Consider the following 18006-nt stretch of genomic DNA (forward strand, 5'->3'; position numbering starts at 1 on the left):
GACATAGGTGTTATTTTACAGGTGGGGCATATAAAGATATTATTGTTACAGGTCCTCCATACAATAAGCCTGTGACCATTATATAGCTGGCGTCTTTATCTCTAATACAAACTATACAACCGAGAGGTTGTGAAAAAAGGGTACATACAAATAGCACTCATCTCCTCATATAGAGAATAGGTTAGTATGGCGTGACATGTGTGTGTGAAAGAATTGACACATTAAAAATTAAACTTTAATAGTAAAGATTAAAAATTGGGCACACTTAAAGGGACAGTCAAGTAAAAATTAAACTTTCATTATTCAGATAGGACTTTTAATTTTAATTGACTTTCCAATTTACTTTTATCATCAAATTTGCTTTTTTCTCTTGGTATTCTTAGTTTAAACTAAACATAGGTAGGCTCATATGCTAATTTCTAAGCCTTTGAGGGCTGCCTCTTATCACAGGCTTATTAAATCTCTTTTTAACACAAAGAGACAGAAAGTACACGTGGGCCAAATAGATAACACTGTGTTCAGGCACAGAAAGTTATTTAAGATCTAGCACAATACAATGCTAAATTTAAGACAATAGATAATAAACAGTCACAGTCATGTGATCAGGGGGCTGGAAGAAGGTTCCTAGATACAAGGTAATCACAAAGGTAAAAAGTACATTAATATAACTGTGTTGGTTATGCAAAACTGGGGAATGAGTAATAAAGGGATTATCTATCTTTTAAAACAATAACAATTCTATGGTTGACTGTCCCTTTAAAAACCCTAGGCAACTAGTAGTTAATTGGTATAGTTTGTGTGTCAATGATCAGACAAAGTAAATTGATTATGACAGATAATTATTAGATCTCCTACTAGGGATTGTTTGGATTCTGTAATCCTAGTGACCAATATCGTGCTTAAAATATCTGATTATTTACTTAAAGCTCAATCAAGAGTAAACAGTAAGTCAATTAATATTGACAAAACTAGAAATTGTCAGCTGGCCTATGGTTAGCTTATTCCATCTTATTGATTGTATAAGTTAATTTCTAAATGGAGGTAGGAGATACAAACAACTATGTATTCCCATTCGTGTATGATTGCTAACTTTGGACTCGTGTTACTATACACTGTAAATGTGACTGTTGTGTTCTCCTTGATAAATATGTTGGTCAATTAGAGTAACTGCATTCTACTCAATTTATATCAAGTACAGTGATGTTGTCGTAAGTGTTGGCTTATATAAGCCTGATATACCATCAGTTGTACAGATAATCTTTTGAGCATGCAAAAAATATCCTCTTTATTTAGTGTAACAAATCACTTTATATCAAAAGCATTAATTCCTCATATGTTGTTATGATTGAACCATTACTGGGAGAATAAAATTATTTATTATACAAATTGACTTAGTCACAAATGACTAATGGATTGCTATCCTTAATACAATACAGTCTTCTTTATTGTTCGTAGCCGTGTGCTTAATTAGTTTTCAACGTGATTTCTAAAAAGCTGTATTTTATAAATATAGATACAATGTGCTTGCTTGTCGCAAATACATTTAACCATGTAACCTGTTCAGTTAATAATCAATAGTGTATCTTAAACTGATAACTAGAATGTCAGCTTTAGTCCTCTAATGACTTGGATTTCTTGGAAGGGTATACCGGCTTTTATAAGGACTCCCACTCCTTGTATTTTCTTTTTTGGATTTGAGGCCTAATAACAAGTACCACATTTATAGTGAAAGGTTTTAGGTTCTTACCCTTTTAAAAAATGGGTCTCTTGTAGGAGAACAATATCTCCTCTAAACATTTAAAATCAGATAAGGCCATATTTCATTTTTTGGGGGAGTTTAGCCCTTTGGAATTAATTGTAATAATATGCATTAGATGTTTAAGTGTATGTAATGTCATTATACCGAGTTCCTGGGATTGATGATTGATGAACTTGTATGTCTTGTAAAGAGTAAATTGTTTGAGACATTCCAGCTTTCAATTATGATAATGATTAATGTAACATAACAATAACAATAATACAATATATAACTAATTAACAAATGCCAGTACGCAAGCGTGATTGGGGTCCCGCTGCTGCATAGTTGCATTTTGGGGGATAGAAATATCTCTCTTCATCACTTAATAGAAAGAAAAAAAAAGTAAATTAAGAACGTTAGCTTAACCTTGTAACATAACATAATATAATAATATAACCTCTTCTAGTATACTTTTGGTTTTTATGAGTCATGTATAGATTATTATATTCTAATATCTACGACTTGTGACTAGGTCTCATAGGGGACACAAAGAAGAATTTATCCTCAAATATGCTATATAATCTTATCCTATTCTATGCATCATTGGAATTTACATCTTGATCCTAACAAGTAAACGTCTCATTTTACATCAACTTATATTAATTTTCCTATGAGGAGTGTCATTAGTTGGAATATGGTGTAACTAATTAGTCTTTATAGTAGAACACTCTTTTGCTTTGTATCTGAGCATGTCCTTGGAAACTTAGACAAATCCATTTTGTATATACTTATCTGGTGTTTTAGTTAGTGGTGTATGGGTTGTATTCGATCTTCTTCAGGGTATTGGTTGGATTTTATCTTTGGTTGAGTTCTGTTCTTTCTTTTGGTGCACTGTACACCATTGTGCATGTTGTTCTTTAGGTGGCTGTGTCTTTGTGTTGGTTGTGGTGGTGGAATGTTGATGTTTAAATTCCTTGAAATCAAGGCCAAGTCCGAGGGTTCTCTGTATACATATTGTTTTCCTAAGTGTGTTATTATGACACTGAAGGGGAATCCCCATCTGTATCTGATTTTATTGTCTTGTAGTACTGCAGTGAGGAATCTTGTGGCTTTTCTTTTCTCTATTGTTACTGGACAGAGGTCTTGGTATATCTGGAGTTCTTGTTCTTGGTATTTAATTATTTGTGATGTTCTAGCTGATGTCCATATAAGTTCCCTGTCTCTATAGTGAAGAAGCTTTACTATGACATCTCTCAGTGGAGCATTTGCTTGAGGTTTGGGTCGCAAGGCTCTAAGAGCTCTTTCTATAGAGAGCTCTGAAATTTGGGTAGTTTTTGTTATGGTATTAAACAGGTCTATGATGTATGTAAGTATATTGGCTGGTTCTATTTCTTCCGATATACCTCAAATTCTTCGATTCTCGAGGTCCTCCACTTTATCCTGTAAAGATTGTAACAAGGCCACATGTTGGCCTAAACAGCTTTCAGCTGAGGTTACCATTGTAGTTAAAGTGTCTTGGCTCTCTTCTAGGTCTTCTAGTCTGGAGCCTAGGTCATTAATATCCCTTCAGATTATTGTAAGCTCTGTTTTTATTAAGGATTTTAAGTCAGCTATGTCTGACTTTGATGATAAAGTTTGGATATTCTCATGCATTTGTGATAATTGTTCTTGTGTGAGCATTGTAGGTTGATTTGTCTGTTGCGGTTCTAATGTCAAGTCAGATTTCGTTAGTGATGATTTCCTTATCTCTTTTTCCACTTATTCTTGTGTAGAGAAGAAGGTGTTTAAGGTGCCTGTTTAGGTTAGAGTTTTGTTGTTTTTGTCCCCTTTAGTGAGTCTTTTAGATGCCATTTTGTAGAGATTTATATGCCTCTCTTTATCAGTTGCGTATTTGTTAGTAGGTTTTTCTCTTCAATGTTAATTTTCAGATCCAAAGGTTTGTTCCTCTATCAAATGTTGTATTACTAGGATTGTGGAGATTATGAGAAATAAAATTATCTTCCTCTCACCCTATATGATCTAAAATCGCATTTATATCAGAGGGGTGTTGAATATATTTTCTTTTACTATATTCAATTCTGGTCGCAGCGAAATATGCTTGACTGAAGAGTGTCTATAAGTTATATTTATTTTCTTCTATAATGCATTTATGTATACCCCTTTTGTGTTATTTCTCCTATATATGCGATTTCCAGATAGTAGTTACGCTTTCTTGCAGGTCTCCATGTGACCTAGGCAGTGGATGAGACCTTGGTGTTGCATAGTCCAAAATGCTGTTGGAACTCAATAGCTATAAATACATGTGCGTTTGCACCAAATCTGTTGAGTTGTTCTACGTTTTCAGGAGGATTGCTTATGCATAGCAGATGCGGTTTGAAGAAGGGTGGTATGAGCATTCCTGCTTCATTTGTGTCTATGCAGACATTAGTTGTGTCGCACTTTGTAATTACGGTCTTTCTGTGAGTTGTTAGCTGATGCGTCTGAAGACCCAGTCAGTTCTTAAAGCGTTAGGAGAGGTTATTCTGGCTATATAACTATTTTAGCATATTTTTAAGTGATGTGATGAAGAGATGTTGAATCAGAGCTAGCGATCTACGCATCCATGTTCCTGCATGGTCAGGCTCTGCCCCGATAGAGCATGCAGTTTTAAGACACTTTCCAATTTCCTTCATTAAATAATTTTGCACAGATCCTACGGAGCATGTGCACAAGCTCACAGGGTATACATAAACCAGTCTGGGATTGGCTCATGCCTGTCACATGATACAGGGGGCTGGAAATGGGAGAAAAAATAAATTTTTCAGAAAAAAATATACTGCTTATTTGAAATTCAGAGTAAGTGTTATTGTATTGTCTTTTTATTATGTACTTAAAGTGACGCTAAAGTTCAGCACTTTACTTTCACTTTCTAGGCAACCTGTCCGTTTTTTAACTTAGTCGCTAGCTTATTAATGTTTTAATATTAATATCCAAAATAAATTGCAATGTTTTAAATATTTCATTGTACCATTCCTTGCTCCTCCCATCTCTGACTTCCTGCTTCAATGTCTCATTATAGTAGAGAGCAGTCCCACCCACTCCCTACGTAACAACTCTCGTCTCGCTCCCAGCAGATTCAATTTGCGCATGCGAGAAATCAATTGAAACGTCACAATCCTTTTCAAAATGTAAGAAAATAAAATTGTGCACACGCTGTTGATTGAGTGGGCGGGAGACATAGAGTCACGGCCGCCTAACTGCCAAATTTTCAATTGGATAGCAATAAAACATGATCAGGAAGTTAAACAAAAAAACAGGTTAATTATATGACGCTTTGATATTTTCTTTATAAAGGTAATAACTTTGTTTAACCCCTTCACCCAAAACGACGTATATAAATGTTGTGCTGTATTTTGGCTATCGTACCGCACCACGTATATATACGTTGTCACTTCAGGATGCTCCAGCAATCTCGGCTGTTAAGTTACCGGCGAGATCTGGAGCTCCTGAAGCTTCAGGCATTTCCTGCATATGGAGCCGGAGCTCCATATGCAGGGCAGATGCCAGATGCTCCGCTTTCATATGAGGGCAGATGCCTGATCGTTACAGCAGGGGAGGTGGGAGATATTGGGAGGAAGTGGGAGGGACTCTATGCTACACTACGGAAAAGGGGTTGAGGGGGCCCTAAAATAAAGATTGTGGGTGGGGGGGAGGTAGGGGGGGACCCTACGCTACGTAAAAAGTAAAATAAAATTAATAATAAATTTAAAAAGTAAATAGCTGCCAGTACCTAAGATGGTGCCAATAGTTACGGCAGGGGAGTTTTAGATTTTTTTAGGGGGGATTAGGGAGGTTTGAGAGTTAGGGCAATCCAACACTGCAGAAAAAAAAAAAATAAAAAAAAAAAAAAAAAACTTTTTTTTATTATTGGCAGACTATCTGCCAGTACTTAAGATGGGGGTGACCAGTGTGGGGTGGGGAAGGGAAAACAGCTGTTTGGAAGGGATCAGGTAGGAATCAGGGGGTGGGGAGTGTCAGGTAGGAGGCTAAACTCTACACTAAAGCTAACATTAACATTTTAAGCTACCTAATTAACCCCTTCACTGCCAGGAATAATTGAAGTGTTGTGCACAGCTGCAATTAGCCGCCTCCTAATTACCAAAAAGCAATGGCAAAATCTGCTGTCTGCTATTTCTGAACATTTGTGCCATGTTTGCACAAGCAGTATGTACATAATATCTGTGAGAAACCCAAAGTTTGATGGAATTTGGCGGTGAAATGGTGGCATGAAATATACTAAAATGGGCCTAGATCAATACATTGAGTTGTCTACTTAAAATATATTTATAGATTTGATAGGTAAAGAAAAAGGCTCTATTTCTGTTTAAATAGAGTGATAGGAAAAATGCTAAAAATGCTCTGGTATTTTGGGCAAGTTTTTGTCTAGAAGCCCCGGTAGTGAAAGGGTTAAATATCAATATTTTAAAAACGATGAATGAAAGTTATATATTTTTTTTAATAAAGAATTATAATAGTTTATCTACAATACCCAGAATTTACCATCACTTTAATTATGTAACTCTACTGCATTGAGTGGTCCTCTAACTATAATGAAAAAGAATATACAAGGACATGAATCTCAAAATGAAACGTTCATGTTTCAGATAGAGCACATCATTTAACAAGACTTTTCAATTAGCTTCTTTTTTTAAATTCACATTGTTCACTTGTTATCCTTAATTGAAAAGCATACCTAGCTCAGGAGCAGCAATGCACTAGTGGGATCTAGCTGGGGAATGGTGAATACAAATATGTATCTTTGTCATTAGCTCACCAGATACTGTATTTTCAGCTAGCAGTGGACTGCTGCTCTAGAGTTAAAGGGCCACTCAATGCAGTAGAATTGCATAATTAACACGTGCATGATAAAAATACAACAATTTAACACCTACTCTGAATTTCAAATAAGCAGTAGATATTTTTCTGACAAATTTATTTTTTCTCTAATTTTTTGGCCCCTGTATCATGTGACAGACATCAGCCAATCACAAACTAGTGTATGTATACCATGTTAGCTTGTGCACATGCTCAGTAAGATCTTGTCCCACACAAAATTTGCAAAATTTGATAATGGAACTAAATTGGAAAGTGTCTTTAAACTGCATGCTCTTTCTGAATTATAAAGGTTTATTTTGACTTAAATGTGTCCTTTTAAATTTAGCTATGTGTTTAACCTCTATACAGGGGTTAAATAAATATTTATATGGAAGCAAAAATACAATCTTAAAATGACCCAACACATAACAGCATTATCTATTTTCCTCTCTATATTCCAGTAAAAAAAAAAAATGAATGTATTTGGCAACAAAAATGTGTCTTATATGAACTAATACTGAAGTCTATTCCAATTAATTAGTGTTCCCTTGCTGAGTCTATTAAATTAGTTTTTTCATTGCGTTTTCAAAGTCAAATCTGATCCAATACATTGGAAAACCCTAAGACAGCTTATTTATGTCAGAAAAACACCCTATTTGGGGACAATGTGCCAATGATATACATTTTATGTCGAAAGCAATTTTTAAAAAAATGCATTTTCCTATTTTGAGTGGGATTTTTTTAATATGTATCATGTAAAGCATGATGTGACTGTATATTTTAGATGTCAATGTTATGGGGAGGTCATTTGTTTGGTACACTACCTTAAATTAGTTGTACATATTATTTTAGCTACCATATGACATTTAGGTACACAAAACTCAATGCAGAGCATAAAAAATTATCATCTGTGATGAATTAAACCTCTGCTACATTTTGCTTCTAACCATCAGTAACCCTGTATATTCATTATTTTTAACCCTGATTGCACCAACTGTAAATGAAGTTAACCAATCTGTGCTGATCCATCAATTGCACTTAACCCTAACCATGTCACCCCCGCAGCAGTTACCCCTAGGGGTGGATTCAATCCCTAAACAGAAGTGTTAACCTTAACTGTGAATTTCCCCACTGCTATTACCCTATTGGCTAATCTGGTTTCCCAGTCAAATTAATCTTAACCAGACTATTTACACTTTAACTAGCCGGCCTATTTTTGGTTCGGAATCATGGGTAGCACTTGCTGATTGGTAGCTAAATTTCATATCCCTTTAATATCTTTATAAGCAGAGTATCTGAGTTTTCTAGAGCTAGTTTATTGTCAATTTCATTTTAATTGTAGATAAAGAAATAAAAAAAATCTCACTAGTGTGTTCTTGTATGTTTAATACCTATAGGCCAATTTGTTTTGTTTCTGGGTATCCGGATGTGTTAATATATGTCTTTATTTTATTCTTGTTTATTCTTCTTTGTATATTATTATCTGTCTTATACTTTCCTTCCTTCCTTTATTACTTGTTTAGGGCCCCATCTCCCTTTATTTTCTTTTGTTATAACCTCCAAATCTTTTTTACCATTGTTTGTTTTCCCTCCGGTCTTTAAAGTAACAATCCATCCATTTATTTAGACCTGAGGAAAAGAAACATCTCTAAAAAGTTATTTTTTTTCTTTTATACAATACTAAGCCAATAAAAAAAAGGCATATTACAATACCAAGCTGTCTTCCTGTGTATCTATCTATCTATCTATCTATCTATCTATCTATCTATCTATCTATCTATCACCTATCTATCTATCTATCTATCTATCTATCTATCTATCTATCAAGTCTGTCTGTATGTCTTTCTATCATCTATCTATCTATCTATCTATCTATCTATCTATCTATCTATCTGTCTGTCTGTCTGTCTGTCTGTCTGTCTGTCTGTCTATCTATATATCTATCTATCTAAGTCTGTATGTCTGTCTATGTATCTATCTATCTATCTAGTTATAAGGCTGTCTGTCTATCTATATATATATATCTGTTACCTGTCTATAATCTATCTATCTATCTAAGTCTATCTATCTATCTATTTATCATTTATCTATAATATATCTATCTATCTATCTATCTATCTAAGTCTATCTATCTATCATCTATCTATCTAAGTCTGTATGTCTGTCTGTCTATCAATCATCTATCTATCTATAAGTCTGTCTGTCTGTCTGTCTATCTATCTATCTGTCTATCTATCTATCAATTTATCTATAATCTATCTTCCTATATCTGTCTATCTATCATCTATCTATCTATCTATCTATCTATCTATCTATCTATCTATCTAAGTCTGTCTGTCTATCAATCATATAATCTGTCTATAAGTCTGTCTGTCTATCTATCTATCTATCTATCTATCTATCTATCTATCTATCAATTAAACATCAATCTATAATCTATCTAGTCTCTATCTATCATCTATCCATCTAAGTCTGTCTATCTAGCAATAAGCTATCTATCTATCTATCTATCTATCTATCTATAAGTCTGTCTGTCTATGTATCAATTTATCATATATCTATAATATATCTATCTATATCTGTCTATCTATCATCTATCTATCTAAGTCTGTCTGTCTATCTATCTATCAAGTCTATCTGTCTATCTATTGTCTGTCTGTCTATCTATACAAACATTTAAAGGGGTGAAAACATAAGCAATGAGAATATAAATTGTTTGATGATTGCACAGTGTAAAAAAAAGATAGAGAACATGAAAATATTTTAAGAAATATAAGGTCTATAAAAATCCAAATGTAAAATGCCCTTAGGTGGAAAGTAAGAAATCAAAAATGAAAAGCCTGCGCTTTTTGACAAATCTCTGTATTAAAACCAAGTTGTCTTGTAGGGGAATTTGGAGAAGTTTGCAGTGGAAGATTGAAGACTCCTACAAAGAAAGAAATCCCAGTTGCCATTAAAACTTTAAAAGGCGGTTATATGGACAGACAACGGAGAGATTTTTTGAGAGAAGCAAGTATCATGGGACAGTTTGATCATCCAAATATTATTCGTCTGGAGGGTGTTGTTACAAAAAGTAAGTATTAAGCAGCGTGGCTCTGTTGTGTTATGCACGTATGTATCATTTTAGCAATCTTTCTTTTGTAGGATTGATTTTTTTTAGTCTGTGTACCATTTTATAAGCTCACATCTGAACAGCTCTAAGTGTATTTATATGTAAAGTATATCTCCAGAAGGATATACAACTAACAAGGAAAGCTTTAATAAGCTTAACGAGACCAGGACTTTCATTTTAAATTCACTTAGAAGCATTTTAGTAATATGCTTGAATTTTGTAAATGAAAAATTATCAGGATTTGTAACAACTCTGATGTGCAGATCTCCAAGGATAATCCGGTAAGCAGTGTGCACAAGCATCTGAGACTCTTATTCCTTTCTGGTGGTGACGCACATGATGCGCCTACCCGCCTACTGGAACTTGGGATATAGAGTATGCGCAAGTTAGATGTGAGTTCACACAACCTACATGGGTATGCTCAGCAGGCAACATGCGCATGAAAAGTAAACAGCAATTGTTACACCTCTTTATTACGTATTTCTTGGAGGAGAGAAGAAAGAGGCGATACTATTGAAACCTTTTAGTATATTAAGGGATTTAAGAATGTCCTGAAGCACTTGTTAATGGAAAAGATGGTTGGACCATAGCTATCCTGATGATTAATTAAAGGGACCTTTAAAATTAGAATTAACCATTCATGAGCCATACAAATCATAGAATTATAAACTTAAAAAAAAAATCCAATGTACAAAATGTACATCTTTCTCCTGATATCCTTGGTTGAAACTTGGCCACTTTCCATGAGAGAATACTGAGGTAGAATCAGGAGCACACGTCTTTTATAACAGAAGTAAAAATATTTTTTTTACATTGTATTCTCTGTTTAAATTATACAACTTAAAGTTTGGCTTCTCTGTCCCTTTAACCCTATAGACAGCTGGTCAGGCTAGATGGTCCTCCTGATTCCTATATTCCATGAAAACCGATCTTTCAATGTTTAATCCATTCCTAGGTTTGCCATCCAACCAGTATTATACCGAGATGGTCAGTGTTTTTTAGGGTTTAGGTCAATGTAGATAATAAAGAATAAATGTAGAAATAAATGTCTAGTTTAAAGTGGTTTAATTGTGTGAAAGGTTAATTGGAAATGAATGATCATTAAAAATCAGTCATATCTGCTTTAGTTATTGAATTACGCTATATAATTGATGCAACCTTTAGCTAATTAAAGAGACGTGAAACCCCAAATGTTTCTTTCATGATTCTGGGAGAGCATACTATTTCAAACACTTTCCATTTGAATTCTATTATCAGATTGTCTTATTTCTCTTGAAATTCTTTGTTGAAGCAGCAACAATGCACTAATGGGATCTAGCTAAGCATATAGGGTTAGCCAATAACAAGAGTCATATGTGTGCAGCCACCAATCAGTAACTAACTCCCGTTAGGGTATTGCTGTTCCAGAGCCTACAGTACCTAGGTGTAATTTTCAACAAAGGACACTAAGAGAATGAAGCAAATTGTATAATAGAAGTACAATGGAAGTATATTTAGAATTATATGATCTGAAAAATGAAAGAAAAATGTGGGTTTCATGTCCCTGTAACATGCTCTCTCTATATATTTTGTTTTATTAAATGTTATAAGCAGGTGTGCATATATATATATATATATATATATATATATATATAAAATAACTATATATATATATATATTTATATATATAACATTTGTGTGATTTATCTTGAGGTTTAACAATAACATATGTAATTGCTATTGTACAGATTGCTTTGAAGTCTGCATATTTTGCCGTTCACACTAGGCTTGTGTAGAAAGTGGTGTAATTGTTTCACGTTTGTTGATTTAAGGTTTTATGCATTATGTTGGCACTTATATCAGTTAATTGTATTAAAGAAAGTTAGTAATACTTTCAATTTCACTTTTAATATGTTTTAATTTCATTTTCCATTAGAGACAAAAGAAATATTGAAAGTCTTAGTCGCATTTGCTCCTCTTTCATTATAATAGAACTGGCTCCTCTGTAAGCCTTTACATGTCTACCACTTAATGAGGCCCTAAAACAATTTTACAATGCATTTAACAGCTCTCTTGACCAAAATCATCTCTTAATTGCTTGTAATACAGCAACATTTCCCTTAGCATTGACTGATCCTTGAGTTAAACCCTCGTGATAATAGCTTAAACTTTATCAATTTGAAAGTGAATAGCTCAGATTGCCATGTGCTTTGTTAATATGGGGTTAAATGTCAGTAACTGAAAATGATTATTGCAATTTCTTAGTGTGCTGCACTCCTTCACATGTTACTGTTTAACTGTACAGTTAAAGTGATATAGAGGGACAATAGCAAATAGCTCTAATATGTTACAGTCATTTATCATTGTATTATTGCTTGAACATATTTAAATGTTTTACCCCATTCAAAGGGTTAAAAAGTTAAAGTCAGCATTGCATTACTGGTCTGGAGCTAAACACTTAGCCAAACAGGGGTGGCATATGTACATAGCTGCCAATCATTAGCTGTGTTCTGCTCATGATAAGCAGGACCTATTTGAAGTGTGTGTTTAACCCCTTAGGTGGGTTTACACAAATTGTTCAATCAATTGTGAAAGAATACAATTTTGATTGTATTTTAATAGTGCTTGAAGGACAATGTATACACTAAAAATAAAATGAACTACTTTTTTAAAAAAAAACAACAAAGTGGCTTTTGTATGAATGTATACCCAGTGCACACTGTTTAACAACTGCCGGATGGACAAGGATCGTTTCTGAGTCGAGCCTGCATCGAAGGCGCTCCAAAGCTGTATATGCAGCTTGATAAATTGAGCCCTTTGTCTTCATCTGTTCTGCTGCTAGATTTACCAGTGCAAAGTAGGTAACAGATTGCATAAACCTTGTGTAATCTTTAAAATATGAGTTAGAAGGACATTAACACCATTGGGCCAAATGGACGTAGATCTACGTCATGCGGTACATAACACAGAATGCTGCATAATGTAGATATACGTTCATAATACTGGAAGCCCAAGATTTGCTGTTCAGTGCTACGTTACCATATGAAGGCAGATTGCCAAATCATTACAGACAGTGACACAGTTTGTGTCACTGTCTGTAATAATCTCCATTGCTTCCAACGGGAGGTGTGGGAGGGAAGGCGGGTAGGCTGCCCAGCGTTGGAGTGGAAAGGGAGTGGGAGGGACCCTACACTGCAGAAAAAATGTTTAAGGGAGAGGGAGGAATGGGACACTACACTACAGAAAAAGGGTGGAATGGGGCCACCCTACATAATGATTGTGGGGAGATGGGGGGACCACTACACTACATAAAAAATAATAAATCAGTTTTAAAAAATACTTATAAACTGGGTACTGGCAGACAGCCAGAGAAGCTTTACATCCGTTTGTGTCATTATTGTTCAAGCGGTATGAAAAAAACTTTTTCACAAACTTCGGATTTTTCACTGAAATTAATGATATTTTCTATATATTTTAATAGGGCGGCGAAATGGTGGCATGAAGTATACCATAATGGGCCTAGATCAATACCTTGGGTTGTCTACTTAAAAAAAATACATAGTTTTGATATTTAAATAAAATTAAAAAAAACAACAGCTCTATTTCTTTTTAAATGGAGTGATAGCAAAAATGCTAAAAATTCTCCAATCTGGGCCTCGATCACATATAAAGCGTCGCCCGCAAAAGCCGACGATGCCAGATTTTGCGCGATTTTGGTATTACATATACGGCGCAGCATACAAGTTACGTCCGTATATTTCACCCGTCGCTCGCAATTTTTACTCCCATAGGCTAACATGGGACCGCGTCGTAAATCGGTATCCAATATCCAGCGCAAGGCCTTACGTGGTGAAAATGGAGAAATCTTACTCCATTTTCACCTCGCCATAAAATGCAGCCGTAGCAGGCCTTGCGCTCCGTAACTCCATAAAATGCCTGCAAAAATAAACTAGCACCTAACGCATGTGCAATGTCTATCTACCTGTCAACCACAATCCCCCACCGCAATAACTAATAAACTGTATTAACCCCTAAACCGCCATAGCCCACACCGCAATTAACCTATTCTAGTATTAACCCCTAAACCTAAGTCTAACCCTAACCCTAACACCCCCCTAACTTAAATATTATTTAAATAAATCTAAATAATATTACTATTATTAAATAAATTATTCCTATTTAAAACTAAATACTTACCTATAAAATAAACCCTAAGATAACTACAATATAATTAATAATTACATTGTAGCTATTTTAGGATTTATTTTTATTTTACAGGCAACTTTGTATTTATTTGAACTAGTAATTAATAATTACATTGTAGCTATTTTAGGATTTATTTTTATTTTACAGGCAACTTTGTATTTATTTGAACTAGGTACAATAGCTATTAAATACTTAATAACTATTTAATAGCTCCTAGTTAAAATAATTACAAATTTACCTGTAAAATAAAACCTAACCTAAGTTACAATTACACCTAACACTACACTATCATTAAATTAATTAAATTAATTAACTACAATTAGCTAAAATTAAATACAATTAAATAAAATAAACTATAGTACAAAAACAAACAAACACTAAATTACAGAAAATAAAAAAATTACAAGAAGTTTAAACTAATTACACCTAATCTAAACCCCCTAATAAAATAAAAAAGCTCCCCAAAATAATAAAATTCCCTACCCTATACTAAATTACAAATAGCCCTTAAAAGGGCTTTTTGCAGGGCATTGCCCCAAAGTAATCAGCTCTTTTACCTGTAAAAAGAAATACAACCCCCCCAACATTAAAACCTACCACCCATACCCAACTTTACTCTAAAACCCACCCAATCCCCCCTTAAAAAAACCTAACACTACCCCATTGAAGATCACCCTACCTTGAGCCGTATTCACCCAGCAGGGCAGAAGTCTTCATCCGTTCCGGGCGGAAGAGGTCCTCCATCCGTGCAGAAGTCTTCATCCAAGCGGCATCTTCTATCTTCTTCCATCCGGAGTGGGTCTATCTTGAAGACATCCGACGCGGAGCATCCTTCCTGGCTGACAGACTAACGACGAATGAAGGTTCCTTTAAATGACGTCATCCAAGATGGCGTCCCTTGAATTCCAATTGGCTGATAGGATTCTATCAGCCAATCGAAATTAAGGTAGGAAAAATCCTATTGGCTGATGCAATCAGCCAATCGGATTGAAGTTCAATCCGATTGGCTGATCCAATCAGCCAATAGGATTGAGCTTGCATTCTATTGGCTGATTGGAACAGCTAATAGAATGCTAGGTCAATCCAATTGGCTTATTGCATCAGCCAATAGGATTTTTCCTACCTTAATTCCAATTGGCTGATAGAATCCTATCAGCCAATCGGAATTCAAGGGATGCCATCTTGGATGACGTCATTTAAAGGAACCTTCATTCATAATTAGTCCGTCGGCCAGGAAGGATGCTCCACGTCGGATGTCTTCAAGATGGTGCTGCTCCTCGTCGGATGGAAGAAGATAGAAGATGCCGCTTGGATGAAGCCTTCTGCCCGGATGGAGGACCTCTTCTGCCCGGATCGGATGAAGGCTTCTGCCCGGCTGGAGGACCACTTGTGCCGGATCAGATGAAGACTTCTGCCCGGCTGGGTGATCTTCAATGGGGTAGTGTTAGTTTTTTTTAAGGGGGGATTGGATGGGTTTTAGAGTAAGGTTTGGTTGTGGGTGGTGGGTTTTTTTAATGTTGGGGGGGTTGTATTTCTTTTTTACAGGTAAAAGAGCTGATTACTTTGGGGCAATGCCCTGCAAAAAGCCCATTTTAAGGGCTATTTGTAATTTAGTATAGGGTAGGGCATTTTATTATTTTGGGGGGCTTTTTTATTTTATTAGGGGGCTTAGATTAGGTGTAATTAGTTTAAACTTCTTGTAATTTTTTTTATTTTCTGTAATTTAGTGTTTGTTTTTGTACTATAGTTTATTTTATTTAATTGTATTTAATTTTAGGTAATTGTAGTTAATTTATTTAATTAATTTAATGATAGTGTAGTGTTATCTGTAATTGTAACTTGGTTAGGTTTTATTTTACAGGTAAATTTGTAATCATTTTAACTAGGTAGCTATTAAATAGTTATTAACTATTTAATAGCTATTGTACCTAGTTAAAATAAATACAAAGTTGCCTGTAAAATAAAAATAAATCCTAAAATAGCTACAATGTAATTATTATTATTGTAGCTATCTTAGGGTTTATTTTATAGGTAAGTATTTAGTTTTAAATAGGAATACTTTAGTTAATAATACACCCTGTTCCAGATTATTATGCAAATTCTATTTCAGTGTCACAAATATTAAATATTTTTTTTTTCAGTTTAACTCATGGATGGCATTGTGTCTCAAGACTCTTTTGATCACTGAAAACAATCTTGGACACCTGTGATAATTAGATTGCCAGGTGAGCCCAATTAAAGGAAAAACTACTAAAGGAGGGTGTTACACTTTATTAAGCAGAGCACCATTTTCAAGCAATATGAGGGGGGGAAAGGATCTCTCTGCTGCCTAAAAGAGTGAAATAGTTCAATGCCTTGGACGAGGTATGAAAACATTAGATATTTTACGAAAACTTAAGCGTGATCATCCCACTATTAAGAGATTTGTGGCTGATTCAGAACACAGACGGGTTTGTGCAGATAAAGGCACATTGAGGAAGATTTCTGCCAGATCCATGCATCGGATCAAGAGAGCAGCTGCTAAAATACCATTACATAGCAGCAAACAGATATTTGAAGCTGCTGGTGCCTCTGGAGTCCCACGGACATCAAGGTGTAGAGTCCTCCAGAGTCTTGCAACTGTGCATAAACCTTCCATTCGGCCACCACTAACCAATGTTCACAAGCAGAAACGGCTGCATTGGGCAGAAAAATACATGAAGTCTAATTTTCAAACAGTCCTGTTCACTGATGAGTGCCATGCAACCCTGGATGGTCCAGATTGATGGAGTAGTGGATGGTTGGTGGACGGCCACCCTGTTCCAACAAGGCTGCGACGTCAGCAAGGCAGTGGTGGAGTCATGTTTTGGGCCGGGATCATGGGAAGAGAGCTGGTCAGCCCCTTTAGGGTCTCCAAAGGTATAAATATGACCTCTGCAAAGTATGTGCAGTTCCTGACTGACCACTTCCTTCCCTGGTACAGAAGGAAGAACTATGCTTCCCGTAATAAAATCATCTTCATGCATGACAATGCACCTTCTCATGCTGCAAAGAATACCTCTGCATCAATGGCTGCTATGGGGATAAAAGGAGAGAAAGTCATGGTGTGGCCTCCATCCTCCCCTGACCTCAATCCTATTGAGAACCTTTGGAGCATCCTCAAGCAAAAGATCTATGAGGGTGGGGGGCAGTTTACATCCAAACAGCAGCTCTGGGAGGCTATTCTGACATCTTGCAAACAAATTCAAGCAGAAACTGTCCAAAAACTCACAAGTTCAATGGATGCAAGACTTGTGAAGCTGCTATCAAATAAGGGGTCCTATGTTAAAATGTAACGTGACCTGTTAAAATGTTTAAAAAGTTAAAATGTTGTTCAAAGTTTGATTGAAATAGCTTTTGATTTCAGTAAATATGCTGCAAACACAACAACAATTTTCAGTTATTTACAACCTATAAAGTGTTTTGAAACTTACAGTGCCTAATAATTTGGAACAGTGCATTGTAAGTTTTTATTTTGAAAAAAAAAAAATACTGTTATCATTAGGAGGTTTGTTCAATAACATTTGAATAGTAGTCTTAATAGTTGATAACATAAGAATTATGCTGACTGTTGTTTACATCAATTATTTAGGTAAATGAGAAAGATATAATTGGCATAATAATTTGGAACAGGGTGTAGTAATATTATTTAGATTTATTTAAATAATAATTAAGTTAGGGGGTGTTAGGGTTATACTTAGGTTTAGGGGTTAATAACTTTATTATAGTGGCGGCGACGTTGGCGGCGGCAGATTAGGGGTTAATAGATTTAATAGGCTATGTGGGCTATGGCGGTTTAGGGGTTAATACTAGAATAGGTTTATTGTGGTGTGGGCTATGGTGGTTTAGGGGGTTAATAATTTAGTTATTACTTGCGGTGTGGGCTATGGCGGTTTAGGGGTTAATAATTAGGCTTATTGCGTTGTGGGGGGTTGTCTGTCTAGGGGTTAATATATTTATTATTAGTAGTGAGAGGGAAGATTGTGGATATAGGGATTTTACGTGTCGGGCTTATTTTTGGGAGGCAGGTTAGACTTTTACGGGAAATGTAATATTTCGTTTACTTTTCTTAGGCGCCGGCAGTTTCTAAAGTGCCGTA

At 35.2% G+C, this 18006-nt stretch overlaps 1 protein-coding gene across 1 annotated transcript in view; it reads left to right on the top strand.

Annotated features, from left to right (window-relative positions):
• Window positions 1–18006, top strand: part of EPHA6 (EPH receptor A6) — a 1448913-nt gene that overhangs the window by 939989 nt on the left and 490918 nt on the right. Inside the window, exon 10 of the mRNA XM_053706041.1 lies at window positions 9480–9665. Coding sequence (XP_053562016.1) covers window positions 9480–9665 — 186 coding nt within the window. The remainder of the gene's footprint in view (window positions 1–9479; window positions 9666–18006) is intronic.

This window comes from Bombina bombina, chromosome 3 (assembly GCF_027579735.1).
Source record: "Bombina bombina isolate aBomBom1 chromosome 3, aBomBom1.pri, whole genome shotgun sequence".
Lineage (NCBI taxonomy): Eukaryota > Metazoa > Chordata > Amphibia > Anura > Bombinatoridae > Bombina > Bombina bombina.